The 24,410-nt window shown below is 44.5% G+C and overlaps 2 protein-coding genes across 2 annotated transcripts in view; one reads left to right on the forward strand and one right to left on the reverse strand.

The window, feature by feature from the left end:
* Window positions 1–9,549, reverse strand: part of GET1 (guided entry of tail-anchored proteins factor 1) — a 107,669-nt gene extending 98,120 nt beyond the window's left edge. Inside the window, exons 1-2 of the mRNA XM_088443137.1 lie at window positions 9,134–9,549; window positions 8,208–8,373 (exon numbers count right to left, since the gene is read on the reverse strand). Coding sequence (XP_088299263.1) covers window positions 8,208–8,373; window positions 9,134–9,223 — 256 coding nt within the window. The 5' untranslated portion in view covers window positions 9,224–9,549. The remainder of the gene's footprint in view (window positions 1–8,207; window positions 8,374–9,133) is intronic.
* Window positions 9,550–9,904: 355 nt separating this feature from the next.
* On the forward strand, window positions 9,905–14,782 carry HMGN1 (high mobility group nucleosome binding domain 1). The gene is made up of 6 exons (XM_088443139.1): window positions 9,905–10,182; window positions 11,307–11,342; window positions 11,467–11,496; window positions 12,814–12,870; window positions 13,245–13,376; window positions 14,644–14,782. The coding sequence occupies exons 1-6, from the start codon at window positions 10,168–10,170 to the stop codon at window positions 14,686–14,688; spliced, it is 315 nt and encodes a 104-aa protein (XP_088299265.1). The 5' UTR covers window positions 9,905–10,167; the 3' UTR covers window positions 14,689–14,782.
* The last annotated feature ends 9,628 nt before the right edge of the window (window positions 14,783–24,410 follow it).

A 24,410-nucleotide genomic window follows, 5' to 3' on the forward strand; every position in this document is an offset into this window, starting at 1 on the left:
CCAGAAGAAGCGTGGCCCGCGGAGGAAGCAGCTCAGTGACGCCAGACTATAATATGAAAGGCGCGCTGAGCTGAGGGGAGGAGCCGCTGTAACAGGGAAGGCTTGCTCCCCTGGCCGGCTATTAACCCCCGGGACGCCGGCTCCCTGCGCCGATCGTTAAGTCCCTGGTGGTCTAGTGGACACACGGGATATGGGGGGCCCGCCGCCACTGCCGGCGCCTCTGGTCTGTCCCCTGAGACCGGAGGCATAGGACTGCATTTGAAATGCGCGGATCACCGCAAGGGGTGATCCGCGACCTTACCTGCTCCCCGTGGATCCGGAAGCAGTCCTGGGAGCCCACAGAGTACGGCTAGTACAGGCTCTGGGGTCCCGCTGAGATCCCCAGATCTGTACTGGCGTCTCAGCGCCAGCGGGGTGACGGAGCGGCAGTTTAGACGTCCTATGGACTGTCCGACGCTGCCACTCTGAAGAGTCCAAAGTCCATTGGAAAAAACTTTGTAATAAAAAAATAAAATAAGCTTAGGGGCTGCTAATCAGCTCCCCCTGCACTAACGGTGACCCGACTCCGGCTGGGCACCAACTTAAACTGAGGTGCCTCTGGCTTGGGGGTGGGGTTATAGTGAGAGTGGACCCAGTGCATCCTAGGAGCTAAAAGCTTTAACTGCGTGGTGCCCGGATTTGGTTCCCAACCTATACCCCAAGGTCAACCCTGTGGACCCCCTATGGACCGTGAAGTAGAAACATTATTAACTACAACTTGACAGTTATTTATTTTTTTCATTTTTTTCCTTTTAGTATAAATAAGTCATTGACAATGTGTGTGCCATTCACAATATTTTAAAATAATTGCTAAGGCAGAACTGGGCACAATGTTTTGTGCAGAAAAGTTGTTTCCATCCCTGCTCCCTAAATTCAGCTGCAGTGCCTCCTGATTACCTAGCGTAATGTGCTAGTGCTGGAAAGTCATTTTCTGTCCCATAGCAGTGCTCCACGGCCGCTCTTTCTTTCTTATGTTCTCTCAGGAGTCAAATTTAAGTTAGGTCACTGAAATTGGGTTACTCTACTACATGGAAGTGCATAGGGCCGTAAAATAAAGCTGCCAAACTGGACACATTAAAGCTGCTTACGCCTACTTGCGGATTAAACACAGTTGCGCTGCACCAAGATGGACAGGCTAAGGCAGGGTCTAGTTTACTTTGGAGGCGAACTACACTGAAAATAAAAGTTATCTCCGTATTAATCAATTCATGATGCAACAGTTTCATCTGTTCACAACCACCCACATTACTGGTAGTTGTAGAAAGGGAGAGATTTATTTTTGTTCTAAAAGAAAGTTTACCAGAGTGCTGCATATAGAAAAAAAGGTAAAATTGTGGAATATTTCATTTACTTTTAGTGCGCTGCATGTTATATTTCTATGAATTGCTCATCCTGCCAACTATAAACCTAATTAGTCCACACATGGGGTATGCTTCTGCGAAGGAGGGGTGAGCCACCCAGAGGGGGCGATTCAAATGTTGCGTGGGTGGCGATAATTAATGAGCGCCCAATTTTGTGATTCAATTGCTCTGGGCGCTCATTAATTATCGCCCTCTTCACGCCCTATTAAACCAACTTTAGTCATGTATAACGGCTAAAGCCATCTAAAGTTCTGGCTAGGGCGGTTAGCGCACCTTAACCACGGGTTTCTCAAACATTTCTGCAAGCAACCTCCTAAGAGTGCGAGCAGAAATGTTGGCGCCGGCGGCTATCGCGCTCAGACGGAGCAACAACTGAATTGCTCCGTCGGGCGCTTTAAAAAAAAAAAATAGCCGCCAGCAAAGCAATTGAATCACCCCATGAGACTCTCAAAACTTGCTTGTGTGTATAGTATTGCAGAACATAGGAAGTTGTGGCAAACAACACAAACAGAGCCATGCCATGATATGCTTTATAACGTACAGTAACATAGAACATGCATTTTCCCTCATCTTTATTAGATGTCATATATCTTAGTATTCAGTGCTGACACATTACCTAGCATAATTTTCTTGTGACAGTCTAAGCATTTTTTTATAATGTGCCCAACATGATAAACACTTCAATTATAAATCCTTCCCATCCCCCTTCTTCCCAATCCCACATACCCAGTATCTCCGACCACTTCAACCTGTTTATTTATTTTTTTCTCTGTGTGTACACTTCTATGAATTTCTCTTCCTGCCCACTGTAACTTATGTAGTGCACCCTAAAGGGATGCAGTCAGGAAGCCAATGGTCGAAATGCCGATCGCCGGCTTCCCGGCTGTCTAATCCCGGCAGGGGTCTAATGACAGGAGTCCAAATCCCGACGCCTGTCATTTTACCTACGCCGGGAGCCCGATGCACGGCATACCAATCTAAGGTAAGCCGGGGGCGGACAGCCACGGGGGAGGGTTAGGTTAGGGGCTCCCGGTGGGGACTATGGGTTAGGCACCCCCCCGGGAGGGTTTGGCTAGGGGAAGGGGGGGCTAGGGTTAGGCACCCCCCTGGGAGACTTAGGTTTAGGCTGCGGGGAAGGGGAGGGGTTAGGTTTAGGCACTTAGAGGGGGGTTAGGCACTATGGAGGGAGGTTAGGCACCCCTAAAGGAGGGTTAGGGTGAGGGGGTTAAGTTAGTTAGTACTTACCTTTACAGCTGTCGGGATCTTCACTGGTGCCGACATAGGTCCGGCGGTATTTCATACCGATCCCACCCTAGATGGCTGCCTCGTCTGGTACTTTTAAGGGTAGGATGAACAACCAATAAAACTAATTATGCAGTGAGTATCTTGTTACTCCCTGTTCATCTTATTCTTGTATGTCTTATTATATGTATTGCTTTATCACATTTTGTAAACAATGCAGTACGCCCAACATGGTTGCCTCGCCTGGTACTCTATTGTGAAGAATGAACAATGCATGGATCTGATGATTTTGCAAGGATCTCACTCAGTATTTTTATCTGCCTCATTATGTGTCATCAATTGCAAGCATTGCCTATTCTGCCCTGTGTAATACTATATAATGCACCTAAAATGTCTGCCTTACCTGGATCCTTCGTGGGTAGGATGAATAATCCTTGCAACTGATGACCCAAAATGGCTGCCTCACCTCTGTATTATGTTCATGGTTTCTGTATTTCATGCAAATCTAAACCACTATATTATGCTCATGGTTTCTGTATTTTTTTTAAATATAAACCTCTATATTATGATCATACTATCTGTTTAGCACCTCGTGTCCTATTGGAGAAAAGCGGTATACAAATACAAAATATTATTATTTCTTTCTTCAGAAGGCAGCTTCCCAGAAATGATATCTGAAACCATTTTATATGGCAAATGATGAATTGTGTGCACTACTGTGTGGCATAATATGAATTGTGGGCATTACTGTCTGGCAAACTGAATTATGGGCACTACTGTGTGGCATACTATGAATTGTGGGCAAGATTGTGTAGCATGCTATGAATTGGGGGCATTATATTACAGTATACTTTATGTAACATTGATTATATTAATATATTACAATAACTGTATACATCAGCTAAAGCAACACCTCTAAAAAATGTTTTAAATATATTCAAATTAAAATGTACCCTCTTAACTGATCAGCATCCTAAATAAAAAAAAATCCTAAAATGAAAACTAATCTAAAGGAAAACAGCTAAATATTATTAATCTTAATAATATTGAAGTCGTATATGAAACATCTATAATATGCATTATTTAACATTGTGTTAAAGTCCCTTGGATTATAGGTTTTTATGGCACAGATACCATAAACAACAGGTTGGAGAGTCCCTCGAGATGTTACGCAGCCAGAAAGAGGGGTGTGGTATGTTTGACCGCCAGACGTGAGCCCGGCGGTTCAAATATCGACACCAGTATGCCGAAAGAGCACAGATCCCGACGGAGGTAAGTAAGCTATCTAACCATCCCCTCTCCCCCCCTAACCCTCCTTTAGGGGTGCCTAATCCTAACCTCCCCCCGGGGGTGCCTAACCCTCCCTTCCCCTAGCCTGACCCTCCCCCCCACGGCTGTCCGTTTGCGACGCCTGGCTTACCTTCGTTCGGTATGCCGGGCGTCAGGATTTCGGAGGGTGGATAATGATAGGTGTCGGGATTGTGACGTCTATCATTAGTCCTCTGCCGGGATTGCACAGTCGGGAAGCAGGCGGTCGGCATTTCAACCGTTAGCTTCTTGACTACCTCCCCAGAAAGAGTGCTCTGTTTCTGTGCTTATACTTATTACATTGCTGCTTATACTTATTACATTGCTTATACCTTTTTTATTGCTGGAACTTTACCAGTTACGTTGAAGTTTTCCTCTGATTACAGTGCATGGGAAACATTTAATGTACCTTAATAAGGCTCTGTAGTATTGATTGCTCCATGATATTCCAACAAGCACATAGTGCAATTAACCCATTGAAGATTAACCTTGCAATTGCTATTGGGCCAATTCAGTGCAGAAAGATGTGCCACCGAATATCACCACAATGTTCGGCTGCAGACATATCCCCATGTATGTTACCTGGAACACTACTAGTTTCCTTGACACCTATATAGGGTGTGATGCAAAACTATTGATGTTGCTGGTTGCGATGTGCTGTTCCCAAATGGCACATTGCAGCCATTGTGTTGAATTGAACTGCCCCCTATCTATCTAACATATAAAATTCACGTGACTGAGAGGCACATCTTACAAAATAACCTTTTAGCAAGAGCGTGTGCAAAATAATTGGTCTAATATTTTGTACACAAAGGTATTTTACCCACTTGCCCAGGAGTAGTTGCATCATTACCTGACATGGTCACATCTGATGTGACCATGTCAAAGGAGCCTGCCAGCAGCTGCTGGATGTTAATCTTCCAGCAGCTGTTGGGCACAACCCTCCTGACTGGCCCCTCAGCAGCCTCTCCACAGTCCTCTCTTGCTGGCCCGGCTTCAAAAGGGGGCGATCTTAAATGGATCGCCCACCCGCGGCTGCTTGGTGGTTGCGATGGGCGATCGTCTAGGATCATCCACCAACCTGAGATGCTGACTGCACTGCAGCAGCCCTGTTCCCCATCCCAGCCAACAATCATGGGTCGCCCCTTCTGCTAGCTGCTCTTCTTGCAGAAAACACAAGTAAAACCAGTTGGCGCTGACCACCACTAAATAAAATGGTAGGAGTGCTCTATTAGACTGGTTAAGCAGCTGCTCAGAATAAAATTCTGCAGTTCCATAAAATTAAACTAAAAGAACACCGAAAATGAACTGCGCTACACCAATCTATCAGACTCATAAAATGTTACCAATATTGACTCCAAGTACATATTCTTAAAAAATTAATTATTAAAAACTACAGCAAGGGTCCCAGCATAATTAATGGGATGCAGTCAGGAAGCCGACGGTCGAAATGCCGACCGCCGGCTTCCCAACTGTCAAATCACGGCAGCGTACTAATGACAGGCGTAGAAATCCCGATGCCTGTCATTATACCTACGCCAGGAGCCTGACGCCCGGCATACCAAACGAAGGTAAGTCGGGCGGCGGGCGAGGACAGCCACGTTGGGGGGGGGAGCGTTAGGTTAGGGGCTTCCGGGGGGACTTAGGGCTAGGCACCCCCCGGGAGGGTTAGGCTAGGGGAGGTTAGTCACCCCCGGGGGGAGGTTAGGGTTAGGTACCCCCCGGGAGACTTAGGTTTAGGCTGCGGGGATGGGGGGTTAGGTTTAGGCACTTAGGGGGGGGTAGGCACTATGGGGGGAGGTTAGGTACCCCTAAGGAGGATTAGAGTTTGGGGGATTTTTAGTTATACTTACCTGGATCCCCTGTCGGGATTTTCACTGCTGTCGGTCTGCAGGCGTCGGGATTGGAACCGCCGGCCAGAGGGCTATTCATACTGATTCCGTAATTAGTTGGTAGTAATCAAGTAGGCTTCCTACGCATTTCTTTAAAAACGGGTAATACCCTACTGCATGTTATTGTAGACATTGCTGACATTAATTATGAACTATCCTGGTCCTATAAATGACATAAGTGCAGCTTATTTCTACAACTTTTGATCATTTCATTGTGCTGAGAATTTGAAAAGTTTCTTTTAGGAGGATTACCATCATTATTGTTAATATCCCTATATTTTATGGACTTAGGGCCTGTTTCAGCAAGGATCGCAATTGCTAACCTACCCGCAGACAGCTTTGCAATTGAGATCCTTGCAGATATGGAAATGCACAGGAAGCATCACGCCTCCTGCTGCATTACTGATCCGAGCTGCGTTGTCCAACGCAGCATCGGATATCCTGCTGGAAAAGCCGGACTCCGTAGATAAGAGAAAGAGGCCAGGAAATCTCTGTCAGCCTAAGGAGATCCTGTTCACTTCCCTCCCCCACAACGGTGGCGATACGCCTCCATTTCGGGAAACGGAGGCCATTGTCGCCCCCTCCCTGCCCACAAACGGCAGCAGACAGTCAATCAATGTCAGTCTGCGTACGAGATCGCCGAACGGGTCAGGCGCCTGCGAAGATTCCTGATCATCGGGAATCTGCGTTCAGCAGTGCACGCTGAATAAGGCTCTTAGGACACTATTCAAACCGAAAGTGAAGGGGAGTGGGTAACCTGTGTTTCTTGCAATTTTACTTCTAATGATTGTTATACACTAATTATGCTGGGACCCATGAACGGTTGTATTTTTTTTAACAGGTAATTTTTAATAAATAGCTCTTTTTGCAGGACTGTAAAGTTCTTCAGAAAGTGGAACAAATTTTATAGTTTAAAAAAATATATAGATTTTGGTGAATATATCTGTATCTATAGATCACTATAACAGTTTTTTATAAAACGGTATAACACTATTTTCCCCAAAAAACGTCCCCTAAAATCGTTGATTTTTTTTTTTCAAATTATCAAATTATGTTAATAATAGCTATTTAACCCATATTCAGTATAATTTTATTAACAAATCTGCAAAATTATTCATAATATTATACTGAATTGGACTTAGTCTATATTTATATAATCTAATAATAAAATTGTCCATTTTGGGGACATATTTTTGAAAAAATATTAGCCAGTTAAGTGGTTAAAAGGGGAACGGTATGTAATGCCGGCTGTCGGGAAGCCTCCTGTCAGAATAAATGCTACTTAAATGCAATAATAAAAATATTGAATATATTGCCACATTCACAGAACTTTCAGAATATGTTAAGAGTTCATTCCAGAGGGCCAATACACCTAAAATACAAGTTATATTAATATGAAATACATTTTGGGATATAATAAATATATGTAACATTTTTCATATTTAAGAGGAGCTAAAATACTGATATTGTGTAACTATCTCCTTTTAGGCACTAATAGGCTAATGAAGTGGCCTCTCTGACAGGAAGTTTGGACATGGGAGTAAATGCCTACCATGATAGAAACATCATCTGATATCATGAGATTCCAAAGAATGAATATATATATATATATATATATATATATACTTAACTCCTTCAATCTCCTAGCCATCACCAAATCCTGGACTTACCCATCTGACACCACTTCTCCTGCAGCCATCTCCTTTGGGAGCATCGCATTCTTTCACACTCCCTGGCCTGGAGGTTGCCACAGTGTTGGTGTTGGTGTACTTCTATCATCTGGTCACTCCCACCAACTCTTACCTTCTAAACTATCCATTTCATTATTTGCATTCAATGCTCATATCAGTGGCCTTTTCCAACTTCCTCGAGTAGCTGCCTTTCCTCGTCCCCCTGGCCTTAACTCAAAATTCCATGTTAACTTTGCTTCTTGGCTCCTAACCTTGAAATGGGCTCTCATAACCCCTTTCTTCCTCAAAGCTTTCCAGCTCTCATCCTAACCCACTACTCCATGTTCCTTCCTCACAATCCAGCCCATCTGTGTCACCCCTGTTGGTCTGCCCCCTCCCCTTTAGAATGTAAGCTCTCACGAGCAGGGCTCTCTTCCCTCATGTGCTTCTCCCTCTACTCCTACTTTAATTTACAACAGCACCTAACCCTTGGTTGCTGACGCCATGCTGCTTATTTAAATGGTATGCAGCAATGTATAAATAGGGTATTTGTCCTGGGTTGTTTGTACTGTTAATAACTGTTTTTCTTGTGTGCTCACTTGTTTATGTACTTTGTAAGGTGCTGCGGATCCCTTGTGGCGCCATATAAAGGATAATAATAATAATATCATTAAATAAGAAAAAAAAATGTTTACCATGGGTTTTAAGTTTGTCAGTCATCTTGTTGATTTTACGCTCCAATCTGGCATATCTTGCAAATTCATCCATCATACTGATATTTGTGAGTTCTTGCCTCATAATTTGGATATCAGCTCTCATCTGCTGCTCCTGCTCTACATCCTTCTGCAGTAACCGGGATACCTAAACATGTTTATACAACAAACGAAAAAATGCTCTCAGAATTTTTTATAAAAGCAAAACAAACTGCTCTTCAGTACGTCTATTAGTGCATGGCTGTATGGAAATTTAAGGGTAAATAGTACTATCTGCCTGTATGCTATTATAGATTATACAACCCCTAAAGTTGTTCTTACTGCTTGAAGGTGCACAACGCACACATTGCCCTCACATGATTTGCAGAGAAACTATTTCCCGTGTATACTACTTAGTAGTGGGTAAAGGTTGATGTGGCTGGCACAATGGTGGCATTGCTGTCTTCTGCACACTGGGGGGAGGCAAGAAGAGCACCCTCCTCCATGCTTGTGTGTAGCAGGGAGATGCTGCTGAGTGCACAGTAGCTGACCCCCTGCAGAATGATGGGCATCCCTGTATAACTGGCTTATGCTCACATGCAGTGTGCTGGGGTCTAACCGGATCAGAGAGAATTTATTTTCAATACATCAACGAGGTTAAATAAGGTGAATAGGGAACACAGCATGGAACATGGCAGCCAGTGTATCAGGATGCACTTGCAGGGGGTATAATGGAAGGGCGTGCTTGTAAGCAGTCTTCTCAGCCTGGACAAGGGGGCTGCTCCGTGGTGTAAATCTTAACACCCGCCTTTACACGCCTCAGTCACTCCCGATCTTTTGTAAATGGCAAGCCGTTTTACTGAGCCACCACCACTGGGCAGATGGCCGACACGGTAATAGCATTAGCTCCCTGTTTGCGGCTTACTTACTATTGAGGATAAGGAAGGGAGCTGGATTTTAAAGAGATTGCATAGAAAGACAGTGCTCAGCACTAGCAGCCAGGCACAGCCCTCCGCCATGTTCCCAGCAGCAGCTTCCGATCACCCAGCAGCAGCAGCAGCACACACAACACAATAGCAATCAGCAAACCCCACCCCTCGGGGCCTCCGAGGCTGCTGCCCGGCCGGCCGGGAGGGGCTGGTTCCCGGTGCCCGTGACACACACACTGAACGCAGCACACTCCTTTATTACACCGGTGATCATTGTATCACACAGCAGCACAAAACAGTCAACGGCGGCAGCGCCCCACCCCCCTCTATAGAACGTTGGGGAAGAAGCAGTTAGAACGCTGGGGGCCTGGGGCATATGTTTGGAACGCTGTGGAATCGTGACGTTACATCCAGAATGGCGCCGCACAGCCAATCAGCGAGCGGCGCTCTATTTACCACCAGTGATTCAAACAAACGTGTAAAAAAAAAAAAAAAAAAAAACCTTCCCAATGGAGGGAAAAAAAAAAAACCTAAAGCCGATTTACTATACACCCCCCTCCCCCCCGGAGTCAGGGGGGGGCAGGGAGGGGGTGCGGAATGACTGACAGGCTAACCTACCCAGACAGGTGCCCGTGTTATGGTTTGAAAGGCGCTCTTTAGGCGCGCTGAGCCAATGGCGGGGGCGAGGGGGCGGGGCCGGGCCGCCGACCCCGCCTCCCAGCCCCCAGCAGGTTGGAGCGGTGAATAGATAAGAGGCGGAGGGATCTGATGATCCGGTTAGAACTAGTTCTCTGGCTGGCATATTAACCGCCGGCGAGCGCTGAGGAGCGAGATAGTCTCTTTGTGAGAGGGAGGGAGAACTCCATCATCTGCAGCAGCAGCAGGAGGAGGGAAGGGATCTGTCTGCTCTCCCAATCCCCATTACCAACAGCAGCCAGGCGTAAATCGGTGCAGCGGGTGCCCTCTGTCTGTCACCCCCCTATCCCCGCCAGCAGGAGCTTTGTTTTAGTCAGCAGCAGCAGACGGTCGCCGCCATGCCTAAGAGAAAGGTAAGACGCCGCTGCCGGGGGCATATGCGCTGCTGGAGGATGCTCAAGGACGCGGCGGCGGAGAGGGGACTGGAGCGGCGGCTGTCCCCGGCTTCTCTTCTCACTCTGTGCCAATCAGTCGCCGTGCTCCGACCTCACTGCGCTGCGGGCAGTCTTTGGCGGATTATCCCGCGCTTTTGGGACTGACTTTACCTCAGGATATGTGCGCACGGTGTAATGCCGGGGTGTTACGCTCCGCTGCCCGCTCCCTGCCAGTCGCTATCGTTTTTAATATAACGGTTTTTTTTTTTTTTTTTGTAACATTTTTTTTTTTTTTCTTTTTTGCGGTTTCGTTCCCTCTTCGCGCGGTCGGTAAGTTGCAGCGCGTGGTGGCGGCGGGAGAGCGGGCACCGGGGAGTGGGGGGGTTTTCTCTGTGAAGCTTTTCTCTGTGAAGCGCTGAAGAGGGGGGGCGGGGGGAGTAGAGAGGGCAGCAATGGCGCGGGCTGGGATCAGCGCCGTCCCCCCGCCTCCTCCTCCTCTCCCCCTTTCTGCAGCCCTCGGTGGCGGGTTCTCCTCGGCGCTCTCCTGCGCGCACTGGTTATATTAGCAGCGGGGAGGTCCTGGCGGCGTTCTAGAACGTTCCGGCCGCGCTCAGCCAATGAGAGAGCGGCGTGGACGCCGGAGTTGGTGACGTCATGGCTCAGCGAGTTTTCCCCTCCTATGTGGTGGTGACCCTGCTGGCGGCTCCATAGATAGGGGCATGATCCATAGGCGGGGGGAGGGGCGGACAGCGCCATTTGCCTCAGCACTTGTTTGTTTATAAGGTAGCTGACACTAGTCTCAGCGCGCACACGCCCCCTCCCATCTACTCTCTTGCTATGGCTTTCTTGGTGACTCTCAGCCGGTCTGTTGTCGGACTAGCGCCCTCTGCGGGGCAGAGAGGCTGGAGGACTGTAAACTTGTTGCAGTGAAGTGGAATGATTTTTTTTTTTTTTATATTTCCCCCCTCCCCAAGGTTAAGTCAAACAAATAATGCTGCTGGTATTGCAATTGATATGTATTTTAGTCTTTCTTTTTTTTTTTTTTTTTTCTGTTTAAATTCAACTTTAAATTTTTTAATTTTTTTTGTTGCCTCTTTTTTCAGGTCAATGCAGCTGATGCTGGAGATGCCAAGGATGAGGTAAGGGAATTATTTCTTAAAACTTGTATATATTTTTTTAAAAAAAATATATTTTTTTTCTTAATTTGCAAGTTTATTTTTGTTTAACTAATTCTTGTTTTGTTTTTTTTGTTAATTAATATAGCCCAAGAGGAGGTCGGCGCGGTTGTCAGCTGTAAGTATTGTTAAACTAGTTTTCTATGTATCTAGAAGTAACTTCTTAGCCTAACCTACTGTAAGGCTGGGTACACATCAGAACAAACAGTATCCCAGCTGGCCCGATGTTACGATATAGCAATCGGCCGTACACATTGCACAATCTGGTGTAGTTTGACACAGTAGTCTTCCGTTCTCCACTTGCATGTTGTCGTTGCCAAAATCGTTCCATCTGACATGCAGAGCAGCTGATGGGACAACGTCGCTGACTATGTACCTAGTGTTCACTCTAGCTTTGATGGCAGACGGGGCACCGGAGCTGGAGAGGGCACTTCCATGCGTGCACCCAAAAAGGGGGTGTCTATAAGATGCATCCCCTTTTCATCACTCTTGGGGGCGTGCCCAGCACTTACGGACAGCCCCCAAGCGCTGCCGACATGGAAAGTAGATGCCGGGCGCAAGCGCCTGGCGTCTATTCTCCGTCAGTGACCGCGGGTCACTGCACGTTTCCCCACCCGCGGGACACTGTGACCTGCGGGTGAAGACTGCACCTGCAGGCATTGAGGGCATGGTGCTTTTTGCCCTCCAGAAGGAGGGCTGAGCACTGCGCCCTGCTAAAACAGCCTAGCGGGAACGCTATGTAAATGTGATTGTGTACTCACATTAGACAATGTTGTTCCAATCCACATGGGAACAATAGGGTAGATGTAATATAGCAGCTGTTATAACGCGTCCTGCTTCGCATCTTTACCGAGGTGAAGCACTACTGATGAGATGTATGAACATAATCGGCCGGAGAGGGGGAGCGTTAACTCCCTCCTCCGGCGCTACCCACTAGAGACCACAGCGCATCAGCCTAATGCTGATGCACTGTTTTTCCCGGCCGGCTCCACTAAGCAAGCACGGGAACTCGCAAGTATTGCGAGATCCCCGCGTGCAGTCTGGAGCCAGCAGCAGGGACTGCGCTGTCCCTGCTGTGGGTATAGGGCTGCGCCAGGCAAACTGTCAGGAGATCTGACCGTTGATACCTGGCCCAGGCTATTGGTGCTGCTATCTTGTAGATGGCAGCGCCAATGACTGGGGCGCATAACGCCCCTGGCATTTACCACCCAGTCCCCCGATTATACATCGGGGGAGACGCGGTATCGGCACACAATACCGCTTCTGGGCTTCATAAATCTCCCCTAATATATCTGTACCTGGCCTAAAGCTTTCTCTTTTTGATAGTTTAGAAATGTGTATTAGATTCATTTTCACACACCCAATAGTGGGACTTGTTTGCTGGAACCTAAAATATCTTTGGTGACCTGATGGATTTACCCTCTCCCCTCCACAGAAACCAGCCCCACCAAAAACTGAATCAAAGCCTAAAAAGGAAAAGGCTGCAGCAAAGGTGAGTCTGATATAAGGGAAGTGTGGTTTTATGGTATCATAGATGAAGTGTTGATATGGAAGTGCAGTAAAGTACTGTAAGCCAGGTATGCCTCCTGGATTAGTTTCCTAAACTAGCAGAATGAAGAGAGTGCATTAGTTAGGATTTTTGGTCACATTGTCATAAGTAACACTTGTGCAGACAATTGTGACCACACTTGTGTAACCTCAATTTGACTCCTTTTTAGCTCTATAATGTGAGGGGTAGATGTAATTGTGTGGTTGCTTGCAGGCACGTAGTGCTTTATGGCCTTCAAAATACTTGGGAGTCTTGATGGGATTTATTCAAAGTAGCTAGGGGTAAACAAGATGGTGAGATGTTTGTTTTTCATCTAGGAAAAGTCTGAGGAGAAGAAAGTTCCAGCAAAGGGAAAGAAGGGTGCTAAAGGCAAGCAGACCGAAGAAGCTAATAAAGAAGAGACTAAGGACGATCTGCCATCTGAAAATGGAGAGACAAAAAGTGACGAGGTCAGTAAAGAATTTTGCCAATAACAGTATTGTACATATAACATGTCTTATGTATACATTTTAACCAGGGGTGACTTAAAGTAACTAGAATGTTCTTGACACCATTAACTATCCTTTTGATTTGGAAAGTTGGTCATGGTGGCCAATACATGTATTCCTTACATACAGATGCCTGTCATTGACTTGGACACGTACATTCTTTGTCTCAACATAGACATGTTTTCTTATTAATTTAGATACTTGGTGTGGGGGGATTAATTTTGAGTGGCAATAGTTAATGGGTGTCCATTAATTTTTGCACATAATTTAGCCGTGTAAAGCAGCTAAACAATCTAAAGTCCTGGTTAGGGTCACTAGATCATCCTTTAAAGTGTCACTTATGAATTGCACAGCTTATGTCATTAAAACCTTGTGATATGCAGTGTCAGACACAATTTTTGGAATTCACATGTCCATTATTTAAGGATTATCTGGTAACCTACCTGTTTAACTACTAATCTGTTATATGCCATGAGATAATTTTGGCCCTTGTAAAGTATGAATGGCTGCAGCCTGCAAAGTGTTCTTGCTTGTTTGAAGGCACATTACAGGGTAAATTCATTTAGAAGCAATGTTGGGGTGTTTGGGCAGTCATTCTGTATTATGCATGTTATAAAAGAAATGCATGATTGTAGCATTCCATATGTACGGGATCTGTCAGCACTGTACATTGCTTCTAATTTAGTGCTGTGTGTATATGATGCAGATATATTACAGGTTATCTTCATTTTTATTTAACTTCTCAAATCAGTGACTTGAATGTGTCGCTTGTTCAGTGTACCTTAGTGAATGTTTTTGCATAACTAGGTGGCTAACATGGCTTCAATTGTCCCTACATTAGCACATGGTTTTTTATCAAGCCATCTCGGCCACATTTTTTATAATGATGAATACACTATGGTTACAGGGAACCTGCTTATTGTACAGCATTGGTTATATATCAGACTTGTTTGTATTGCTGTGCACAACAATTTTGAAAGCAAGTTCTGGGTAAATCTTTGGGGTCAGTTCAATTAGACACAAGGGGGGGGTGAGTTGTTGTAACATGCAAAATGCTTTTAATGGCTCCATAACTATTCCTGGACTTGTGGGCTTTTGCATGTAGCCCTGCAACAAAAATGTACAAGTCCAGTAGTAATGTAAGGGTCTTAATTGAATCAACCTTTTTATGCATTGAATGGCTTTTTGTAACTAAAACTTGTATTTTATTTATTTATTTTTCCCCTAGGCCCCAGCATCTGATGGAGGAGACAAGGAATCTAAATCTGAATAACCTACATCTTGTTCCAAGTCTTTTATCAGTGGTTCCTGTACCTCCCTTGTACAATTCAGAGGAATATTTTTATCAACTATTTTGTAAATGCAAGTTTTTTAGTAGTTTAATTCTAGAAAACACATTTTTAAAATAGGAGGGAATCCCACCACGTCTCTGTTTTGAGGTTGTTGTTGTTTTTTTAACTTTTACATGTTTGGATGATGGTTTGTTAAGCCCATTTTAGAATTGTCAATTGTTTGCGAATAATGCCATGGAATTATTTGCTGTTGGGAGGGGATGCACAAGAATGAAATCCCATAGGTATTGTGACAAGACCGTTATAGGTGCGCATACTTAAAGGTTTTTGCATATATATTTTTTTCTCCCCTCCCTCTTATCACCTGTGCCCAATGCAGTTCCCTGCAGACTCCCTGGCATGACACAGGGATAACAAAGCCTGTTATTTAAACTGGTTCAAATAGATTTCAAGGTTTTTTTTATCTTGACATTTTAACTGTTATCTGTACCCATATTGTCTTGCGTACAATTTTTACAACCGAATAAAAATCCCTTGGTGTTGGATTTCCCTCTAAAAAAAAATTGTGTACTTATGTGTTACCATAAATTTTTTTTTTTTCCTATTTTTTGGGTAGTGGTATTTTATTTTCAGTAACTATGTAAAAGTGCTGTGAATCTTTTTAAAACCTTTCGAGTGTGTAGTGTGTGTGATGTGAAGTACTGGGAAGTTTAAAAAGAAGAAAAAAAGCAGTTAAGTTGTCAACCACTTCACTCCCCAGGGCGGCTGCATTATCTTTTTTCGTTGTATTTTATCCCACATTTCCCTTTTTTGCAGAGAATGGGTTAAGCTAATACGTTGAAGATACTGGTACGAGGGGTGCTCTTATTTTTTACAAAACAACTTGTCTTTGAACTTCAAGTTGAAAAAGCCGCTAGGGTTTTTGGATTCTAACTATAATTTGACATGTTTTTATTCCTAGATTTCCAATCTACTAGAGTTTAAGGAAAAAAAATGTACAGATTGTTCATAGTGTCTGTGTACTTATCACCAAAACCAATAAAACCTGGTTCAAAAAAAGTAACACTGTTGAATTGTGAGTTATGATTTCTCAAGCATAATTTTTGCATCTGTTTCAATGACTATAATGCAGCCCATGTCATGCTTCATACATCACAGCTATATTATCCTGAATGTTTAAAAGGGAACACATGACTTGGTTCTCTTTAGGTTATCTTTATGTTTTGCCTTTAGCCGTCTCTAGGTAATTTTGCATGGCTGATGTCCACTAAGGACATAGCAATCGGGGTCTCTGGTGTCAAACATGCATTGCATTTTCTGACTTTATTTTTCTATTGCATACTGTGTGCATGTTTGATATTTTTAAATTCATGACCTATCCAGGTATACTTGGTGTCAATAGAGCAGGAGAGAACAGTTTGTCCTACAGAAGACCTGATCAGGATTTTTGCCTTTTAGACAGCTGTAACTGATTGGCCTCTGCTATTCAACTCTTGTGCTATTCAGTACTGTCTCAATGTAACTTGGTTGTTTAGCTTGCCCCATGGTCATTACTGTAGCTGTAGATCTGACTACTAACAAAAATAGGAATTTCATAATCTAAACCAGTGGTTCTCAACTCAGTTTTCAAGTACTGCCAACAAGCCATGTTTTGTGGATTTCTTTAATCCTGCAATGGCGAAGACCTATTTGGCTGGGTCAGTTTTTATCCCATCTGTTTGCAGACCTAAATCTTCAAAATATTACCTGCTTGGGAACCTGAGCTAGATTGACCACAAAATGAATACAAAGATGGCAGTTAGTGATTTGTATGAGGGGGGGGGTTAGACAAGTCACATGCACTTCTGACACCATTGCAGGGGTATGTAGTTGTTGCCGCCACCGGTCACAATCCCAACTGCAGAATGTTGGCTAGGGGTTCATGATGGGCGTCGGTATCTTGAGATGCCGACTCTAATCTCAGCGCCTGAATCCAGGACGACTCTTGCCCGAACAAGGTATGTCCGGGGCTCCCGTCCTCTTAGCAGCGGGGTGGGAGTGTTAAGTTTAGGGCATCCAGGGGGGACTTGGGGGTTAGGTTAGGGCAGTGGTTCCCAAAGATCATTTTATAATGCTGATCTGTAATGGTATGAGAACCATAGCTTTAAACATTACAGCTGTATGTGCTGCTGTGGTCTGGCCTGCTTTTATAAATGCTTTCTGCCAGTAGAACATTTGCACCATTAGACTCTTGAATAAATTGAAAATTGTGCTTCCACTGTTCAGAGTGAATGGTGAAGTGTGGAATAAAGTTTTCAACAAGTAAGGGTCCTAAATGAGATGTTCATAAGGATATGTAATGTTCATAACTAGGACCTGTTTACATCAGTGTTGTATTCCTGGAGTTTAAAGCCAAATGCCTGCTAAAGTGCACATAAGGGTTTAGAACTAGTGCAATTGGCAGCAGTTTACAATCTGGTTCTGAAACTCAAGCTGGGTAGACTGACAGATATATTGGGCGATAAATTGGTCGCCCAATATATCTGCTGACCGTCGGCCAGTGTGTGCCAGTGATATGTCTGAGAACGTCGTTCACCGGCATATCGCATTGGCTGTGCAGTACAGCCTTTGGACAGATGTCTGACAGATACGTCTGCAATCAGCAAGTGTGTATGAGCAGTCTGCAGGCCGCCTGTACTCAGCGGCAGCTGTTGTGTGAGATACCCCCCAACACAGCTGACGGGACCCGCAGCCAGAAACAGATGAAGGTCGTTAAGTGTGTATGAACGACCATCTGCAGATCACTTGATCTGCAGATAGATCTGTAGTGTGTACCCACCATTACTGTGCTATCTAGTCATGAATGGTCAACATTTTCTCTTCACTCGGTACTAAAATACAGTAGTAGCAACTTAACCATATGCTGCTTGAACAGTACAGCTGGAGGTTTGAACAGTGCTGTTTTGTGGTGTACATTGGTAACAGTTGCCTAGCTCTGGAGGGCTGAAATTGCCCCATCATACTTTGAAAATAATGCTTTGAACATTTTTCATCCTGCTGAAAAGTAATTGTTTAGGTGTAGAACAGGGTTTCTAAAGGGGGGTATTAAAGCATTCACATACAGCCTGTGAAAGGAGTTAGAAGCCGATTGGTTAGTGCTTTATAGCTCGACTTTATCTCCATGCTTTTTTAAATAATGAATTAAACTCTGTCCTTATGGAACATTAACAGTGTATTTTTGAAGAACCCGGAATAATTAGAACCACATGTAGATCTATTTAACACATCCTGTGCTCCAGTTGGATCTGAAAATCATGCACTGTTAGGACTCAATGAGGACAGAGTTTGAGACACTTGTGTAGAAGGCAGAATCTTTGTCATGAGGTGATCACTAGATCTTTCTAAAGGTGCCCATTCATCTGCGACGGATCGTCGTGCTGTAGGGATGCGATTGGAAATTTCCCATCGCCCACCATCGATGTTCAGCGATCCAGTGCCGGATTGTTGAAATTTGACATGTTAAATGTCCCCGATTTGATGATTGTGATCAGTTTTGGATCGCAAACGGTAAAATCCAACATGTTGGTTTTCTGCAATGCCGGGTTGCTGGACAGCGGCAGTGTCGCAGATGTATGGGGCCCACAACACTTGGGTTGCTGGTTAGCTACGGTCTTCTATTGTACCTCGCTGATAGCCCTTTGGCTTGATTCTGAGTCGCATACCGCTGCATATATTGGCTGTTGCCTTTCCGCTAGTTTAGGAAAATGCCGCGGCAAACTCCTTCCTTTGTGTACATTCGTGTGGCCGAATGTGCAAGGACAGAAATACTCAATTTCAGGTCCGGGCATGTAATGCCAGTTGATGTGTCCTAATATGCCACAATCTGTCGCACACAGCCCTATAACAGGTGCAGTTTCTCTATGATCTCCTATGACTGAATTTGTGAATGCAGCTACTTGTGTTAACACACCCACTGAATAGATCATAATTGCATGAATTTCTGGCAGTCTCCCACGAATGACCATCACTTTTTCTGCAACATTTGATGGTTGCGATGGCAGCATCGCCTTTGTGTGGTGTACTCTTAACACATGTCCCGTAAAAATGTGAACATCTGCATTGCATGTTTCTCTGAATCGGGCACCTCGTGTCAAATTAAAAAAACTTCTCTGGATAAAGTAGACCTGTGGGGAAAAAATTTGTATATACTTAAATGGTTTTTGGTTGGTGCTGTACAGTGCAGTAAGCATCCGTATCTCAGCCCCCATTAGTCGGCAATTACACTGTTTCCCCACAAGCATGGATCTGTACGATGCCGTCAGTGTCAATGGAAAAACCTTGGGAATTTGCTGGCCACACTCATGCACATTAACCGTTACAGCAGGATGGCTTTTAGATTAATCGCTGTTTTTAATCTGAATTGCAGAAAATGGTGACTGATGCATAGGACTGCCTGAAACCTTGGTTCAGTTGAATCGTGAAATATGACTGGGTCAACAATGCCTGGTAGTGTAAAAAATTTTTGGGTGGTGAATTGCAAATATTGTCTTCTGTACATCAACATTGGTGCACTTGGCAAATGAATGTCTTTGTCTCTGGCTCCATTTGTTTAAAACTTGCCTTGTGTACCATGGGCATACTATCCAAAGCACCTAAAATTTGCACCAATGTCTTTAGATTGTCCTTGCCAAATTTTTATGACTGGTGTAAGGTGTAATCGGAACTTTAGCCACTACCAATAGCTGCTGCTGTTGCTAAAATATTTTCTTAGCTAAGAGTTCTCTATATCAAGTGCCATAATGCCTTACAAAATCTCCCATAGCACAAGTTAATGTCTGTATGATTAATGAAAATGTAACAGTTTAGAATTCCACACTGCCTTTGGAACAAAAGAAGAATAATGTAATCTATAGGGTTTGATGAACCCTTTATCAAGAGTTTCAGTAATCTAACTTGTCCCACAATTTTATCTTTGTAAGAGAAAAAAAAAAGTCATGATTAAAGATCCGTAGGGCAATCCTTGACCCTTTGATGTAGCAATTTGCACACTTGTTTCTGAACTTGAAGAGCTGAAGCCATGTTGTTGATATTGTCACTTAGGGGCTAATGTGCATGTAGTTATTGCTTCCCTTCACAGCTCATCCATTACCTTAACATCTGTTCCACCTTTCTGGTGTCATCTTTGACTCCCCACATCCAGACCCTCTTCCAATCTTGTAAATTCTACGATCACATTCTGGATGCAGAGAAGACTCATCTACTTTTCTTGTCTGGGTTGGTTTTTTTGCAACTTCTGCGCCTCTCCACTTTAATCCATTTTAACACTGTTGCCCTTGAGCAGGGGTGGGGAACGTGTGGCCCGTGGGCTGTATAAGGTTCGCAAAATCATTTGGTCTGGCTCTAGGAGCTTTTTTTTCTTTCTACTAGCCTCGACTGGCTAGCAGGGAGCCTTAGAATGGCATCCTGCATCCAGAATCTATGCAGCAGTGCCGCCTGGAGCATCCTTAGGTCAGTTCAGACGATCACATAGCTGCCCTTACAGCTCCCCGAAGCATCCTTGGGATGCTCCGGGCATTGCTGTAATCGCTGGTGATTGAGGCCCTGCCCCTGCGTGATGTCATGTGGATGGGATGTGGCCTGCACCAGGCCCGTGAATGATGTTATCTATATCCAAATGGCCCTCATCAGAAAAAATGTCCTCCACCCCTGCCCTACAGAATTCAGTTCAAAATCTCAATCAAACCTTTTGTCACTCCTCCCTACATCTGCAGCATAATTTCTGGCCACATTCCATCCTGCCCTCTTTGCTCTGCCAATTGTTTCACTTCCCCTCTCATTACCTCTCACTTTGGGGCATATCCAAGTGCAAGTTTAACAAAAATCTTGCACTTTTTTTTTCTTTTTTGAGCACCTCCAGGGCAGGAGCAGGTAAAAAACGTTTTCCTAAATTCCATATATTAAGGAAAAATTGTCAGCACTGATCTTCCCCCGCAAGACTAATTAAGCAATTGGAATGAGCTTAATTATCCTCCCCTGCAACTTGCCCGGCCAGAGGGGAGTTGACAGGGAGGGTGACATACCCAGGACCATCCGGAACACATCAATAAGTGGCAGGTGTTCTGCGCTGCATTTTTTTTTCCCCTCACAAACAATTTTTTAAATTGGATACCACGCATACCTGTGGTAATCCAGAATTGGTGGCGAGGTCCACAAAAATTTATGCTGGCAAAATCCTGCACTCAATTGGATATGCCCCTTTGGCTGCCAATACTTCTGCTGGAATTCTAACCAATTTTGACCATCCTGTTTCCACAGAATAAATTGTGCCCTTCAAACTCACCATTTTCAGAAATGGTTACCAGTCCTATATCTTCTTCAGGGTCCATTGGGTATTATGGTTGGAGAGATCCAGGCTCCAAACAGTTAAAGCTTCAGCTTCCAGGATGCCTTGGGTCCTCCTCCATATATACCCCACCCCTAGCCATAGGCCTTCAGTTGTTCGTTTGTTGTAGCAGGATCAAGACGCACCTTTTGTAACGGGACTGCTCAGGCAGTCCTAAGCTTTTATGTTTTTCATGTTTTGGGTTGGCAGTACTAAGCGTCTGAATTAAGATGCATATATTGCGACTCCATCTACCTCCGCCGGGCCGCAACACCAGTCACTGGGCTGGTGATTTCGGCGGATCGTGGCGAGCTTGCTAGCAGCAATACTGCGACCTGTACTACAACCGGACGCACGGAGATGTCAGGGAAGGCGGTTCCTCGCTTACAGGGGAGGTGTGCGTGGCAATCCTTGCTTCTGGTGTCAGAGACGCACCAGAAGGCTGCTGCAGTCAGGGCCTGGGATTGTCCGCGTCATCACTACACCACCGGGGCCTTATCGTCTGATGCCGGGGATCGGCAGCAGATGCTTCTGCTGCCACAAGGCAGGTGTACCCGGCTAGTTAACGCAGCTATGGGGAGGTAGGTGCTCCCCCCGGCAGCTCCTCTGACCCAGACGCAGTCCCTACGAAGAGTTTTGCGTGTCTGAGTTGCTTCGCCTACCCTCCACGTGTATATGAGACGCACAAGTGCGCTGCTGTAGCTGTTGGTCTCAGGAGGGTTTGGGTCTGTCTCTGGGAATACCTCTCCTGCGTTTAAGGTATACAGGGCTCTAATCCTACCATTCCTGGTGTTTGTGTAGTTGATTGAGTCCATCATATGCATTGTGACTGTTTGCTAGCTTCTATTGACACTCTTATTTCTGTCTGTCAATTATAACTCTATTTTTTTTATCTCCGTCATTTGGGGTGGAGGTTTTTTCTTTGAGTAGTTCGCATTCATTTGATATTTTGTGAAGGCTGTCACATAGCATTGCATTTATTACCTTTATGAAGATGTCTAAAGACAAAGGGAAACAGGAGGTGTGGAGCCCCATGTGCTGGTTTCGTGTAAATCATGTATGGTTTATGTGTCCTTTCAAACATAAAGGATGGTTTTTGTGTTGTCTGTTATAAAGAGCCACCTCGCCAGTCCAGTTTACCTGTCTCTGGACAAGAGCCATCTTGGGTATCCTCTTTGTCCCAGATAATGACTCAATTTGTGGATCGTATGGCTGCTCCCACAATGCCTCCATAGGAGGCGCTATATTTGCAACTCCTACGGATTCATCCTGGAAAGATATTTATGGCCATTCTAGTCATAGTATGGCACCATCTAATGTTGAAAGCAGACTGGTAGTTACTAAGGTGCCTAAGCGCAAGTTATCAGTCTGCTCAATATAGGGATTCAGAGGAATCAGATGATGTGCAGGGTTCTTCTCCAGGTTCTAGCTCGGGGGAGGTGGACCATCCGTCCACAGTGGATGTTCCTTCTTTGGCGAGGGCAGTTAAATCAATCCTAGATACTCAGGAAGATGAACCAGCTCATAGTAAGAAAGCTCCAATGTTTAATCACCACCGGAAGGTGGCCAATATGGAGTTTCCTGTATCTGAACAGCTCACTGAGCTTATGGATGAGGCATGGGGTAACCCGGATAAACAATTTTATGTGAATAAAAGAATAACATTGTTCCCTTTCCCAGCTTCTGTATGTACTAAACGGGAGGTATCTCCTACTGTGGATGCTCATGTAACACATTTAATCAGAAATGCTACTTTGCCTATTCCGTCAGCATCATCTCTGAAGGATTCCACAGATAAGAGATTTGAAGCATTTCTTAAGGCAATATTTTCATCATCTGGAGCTGTTACTCGTCCAGCTATGGCTGGAGCCTGGGTAGTCAAAGCCGTTGAAGACTGGATGGGGTCTTTGGAAGACTCTTCCAGATGCTACCAGAGAACAGAGGATGTATATCTCCCACATATGGGAAGCGGCTTCCTATCTGGGAGGAGCTGCGGTAGATGCTGGAATTTTGGAGTCTAAAGCATCAGCAGCTTCAATAGTGGCACACAGGGCACTTTTGTTAGAATCCTGGAAAGCTGATACAGGATCAAAGAGGGCGCTAGAAGTCTTAACTTTCTAAGGAAAGGTACTTTTTAGAGCAGAGTTGGATAAAATTATAGCTTCTCTGGCGGCTTCAAAATCAGCAAGTCTGCCTTCTACGGTGACTATAAAGTCTAAGCAGGTTTCTTTTCGGTCCTTCCGTCCTCGGACGAGCAAGGAACATTCTTCCTCTAGGTCGACTAGTTTTCACAAGGCGACAAACAGGTCTGATATAGTATAAATGTTGAGTAGTGATAACTGGCGCCTAGCACCCTGTTGCTGCAGATAGGTTATCAAAGCAGTACCACCCTTGGATACTGTAATATATATACAAATAACAGGTATGACAACTAATGTGCGCACGGTGCTCAACTTATAAAATAATACTTCCCCAACACATAGATGCGTAGATCTTGTGGATAGTCGTCAAATCTCAATGGATGGTATTTTCGTAAATATAGAAAGATAGAAATAACCAAATAAAGTCTGATAACAAATTTATTCATAACTCCTAATGAAAATAAAATCCAAAGAACAATAAACAGATGAAAATTAGTGTATCCACCAGGACACACCTATACATCTGATGCAATTACTAATAACACAATTGCAGAGCATATAAAATCAGCTGGTATGTGCAAATATCCTCTATTGAGTAAAGCAGAGAATTACCAGAAGTCCCTTAAATAAGGGCCCGTAGATTTTAAAGGTGACAGGCTTCCGGATAACCTCTCATCCCGGTCCTTATCAGGGGGTCTCCTTTGGGTAATTTTCCCTTGTCAGATGATCTTGTCAGCCTTTTCCCAATGCGTTTCAGGAGCTTTACTCCCTTCCTCAAGGCTGTGTGACTAGGATCACCAGAGTTCATCTTATAGTGTTTGGTCTAACTACTTCCGGGTCAAGAGGTCACTTGCTTCATTGGATCATTAACCATATTCTATTTCTCCCAATTCCATCTCTACCAATAATGACACATATAACCTCCCTCTATTACACACTGTTATGATGAAACTTAAATAAAACATTAAAATCTTCCATGTGTTCATGTGCGAAAAAAACGGAAGTGCGTCATCCGTCAACTTCCGGTTCCGCGATCTGTTCCCATTTCAGGTACACCCAATTCCATCATGTGTTGTTCAATGTGGTGACAAATATACAGCCTTGCCATCTTCCCACTCTCCTTTATCATGCCCTAACTCCCTCAGGGCAGTGTTTATCATGCCGTAACTCCCTCAGGGCAGTGTTTGCATAAGTTTATATA

Source organism: Taudactylus pleione, unplaced genomic scaffold (assembly GCF_031769625.1).
Source record: "Taudactylus pleione unplaced genomic scaffold, aTauple2 ptg000327l, whole genome shotgun sequence".
NCBI lineage: Eukaryota > Metazoa > Chordata > Amphibia > Anura > Myobatrachidae > Taudactylus > Taudactylus pleione.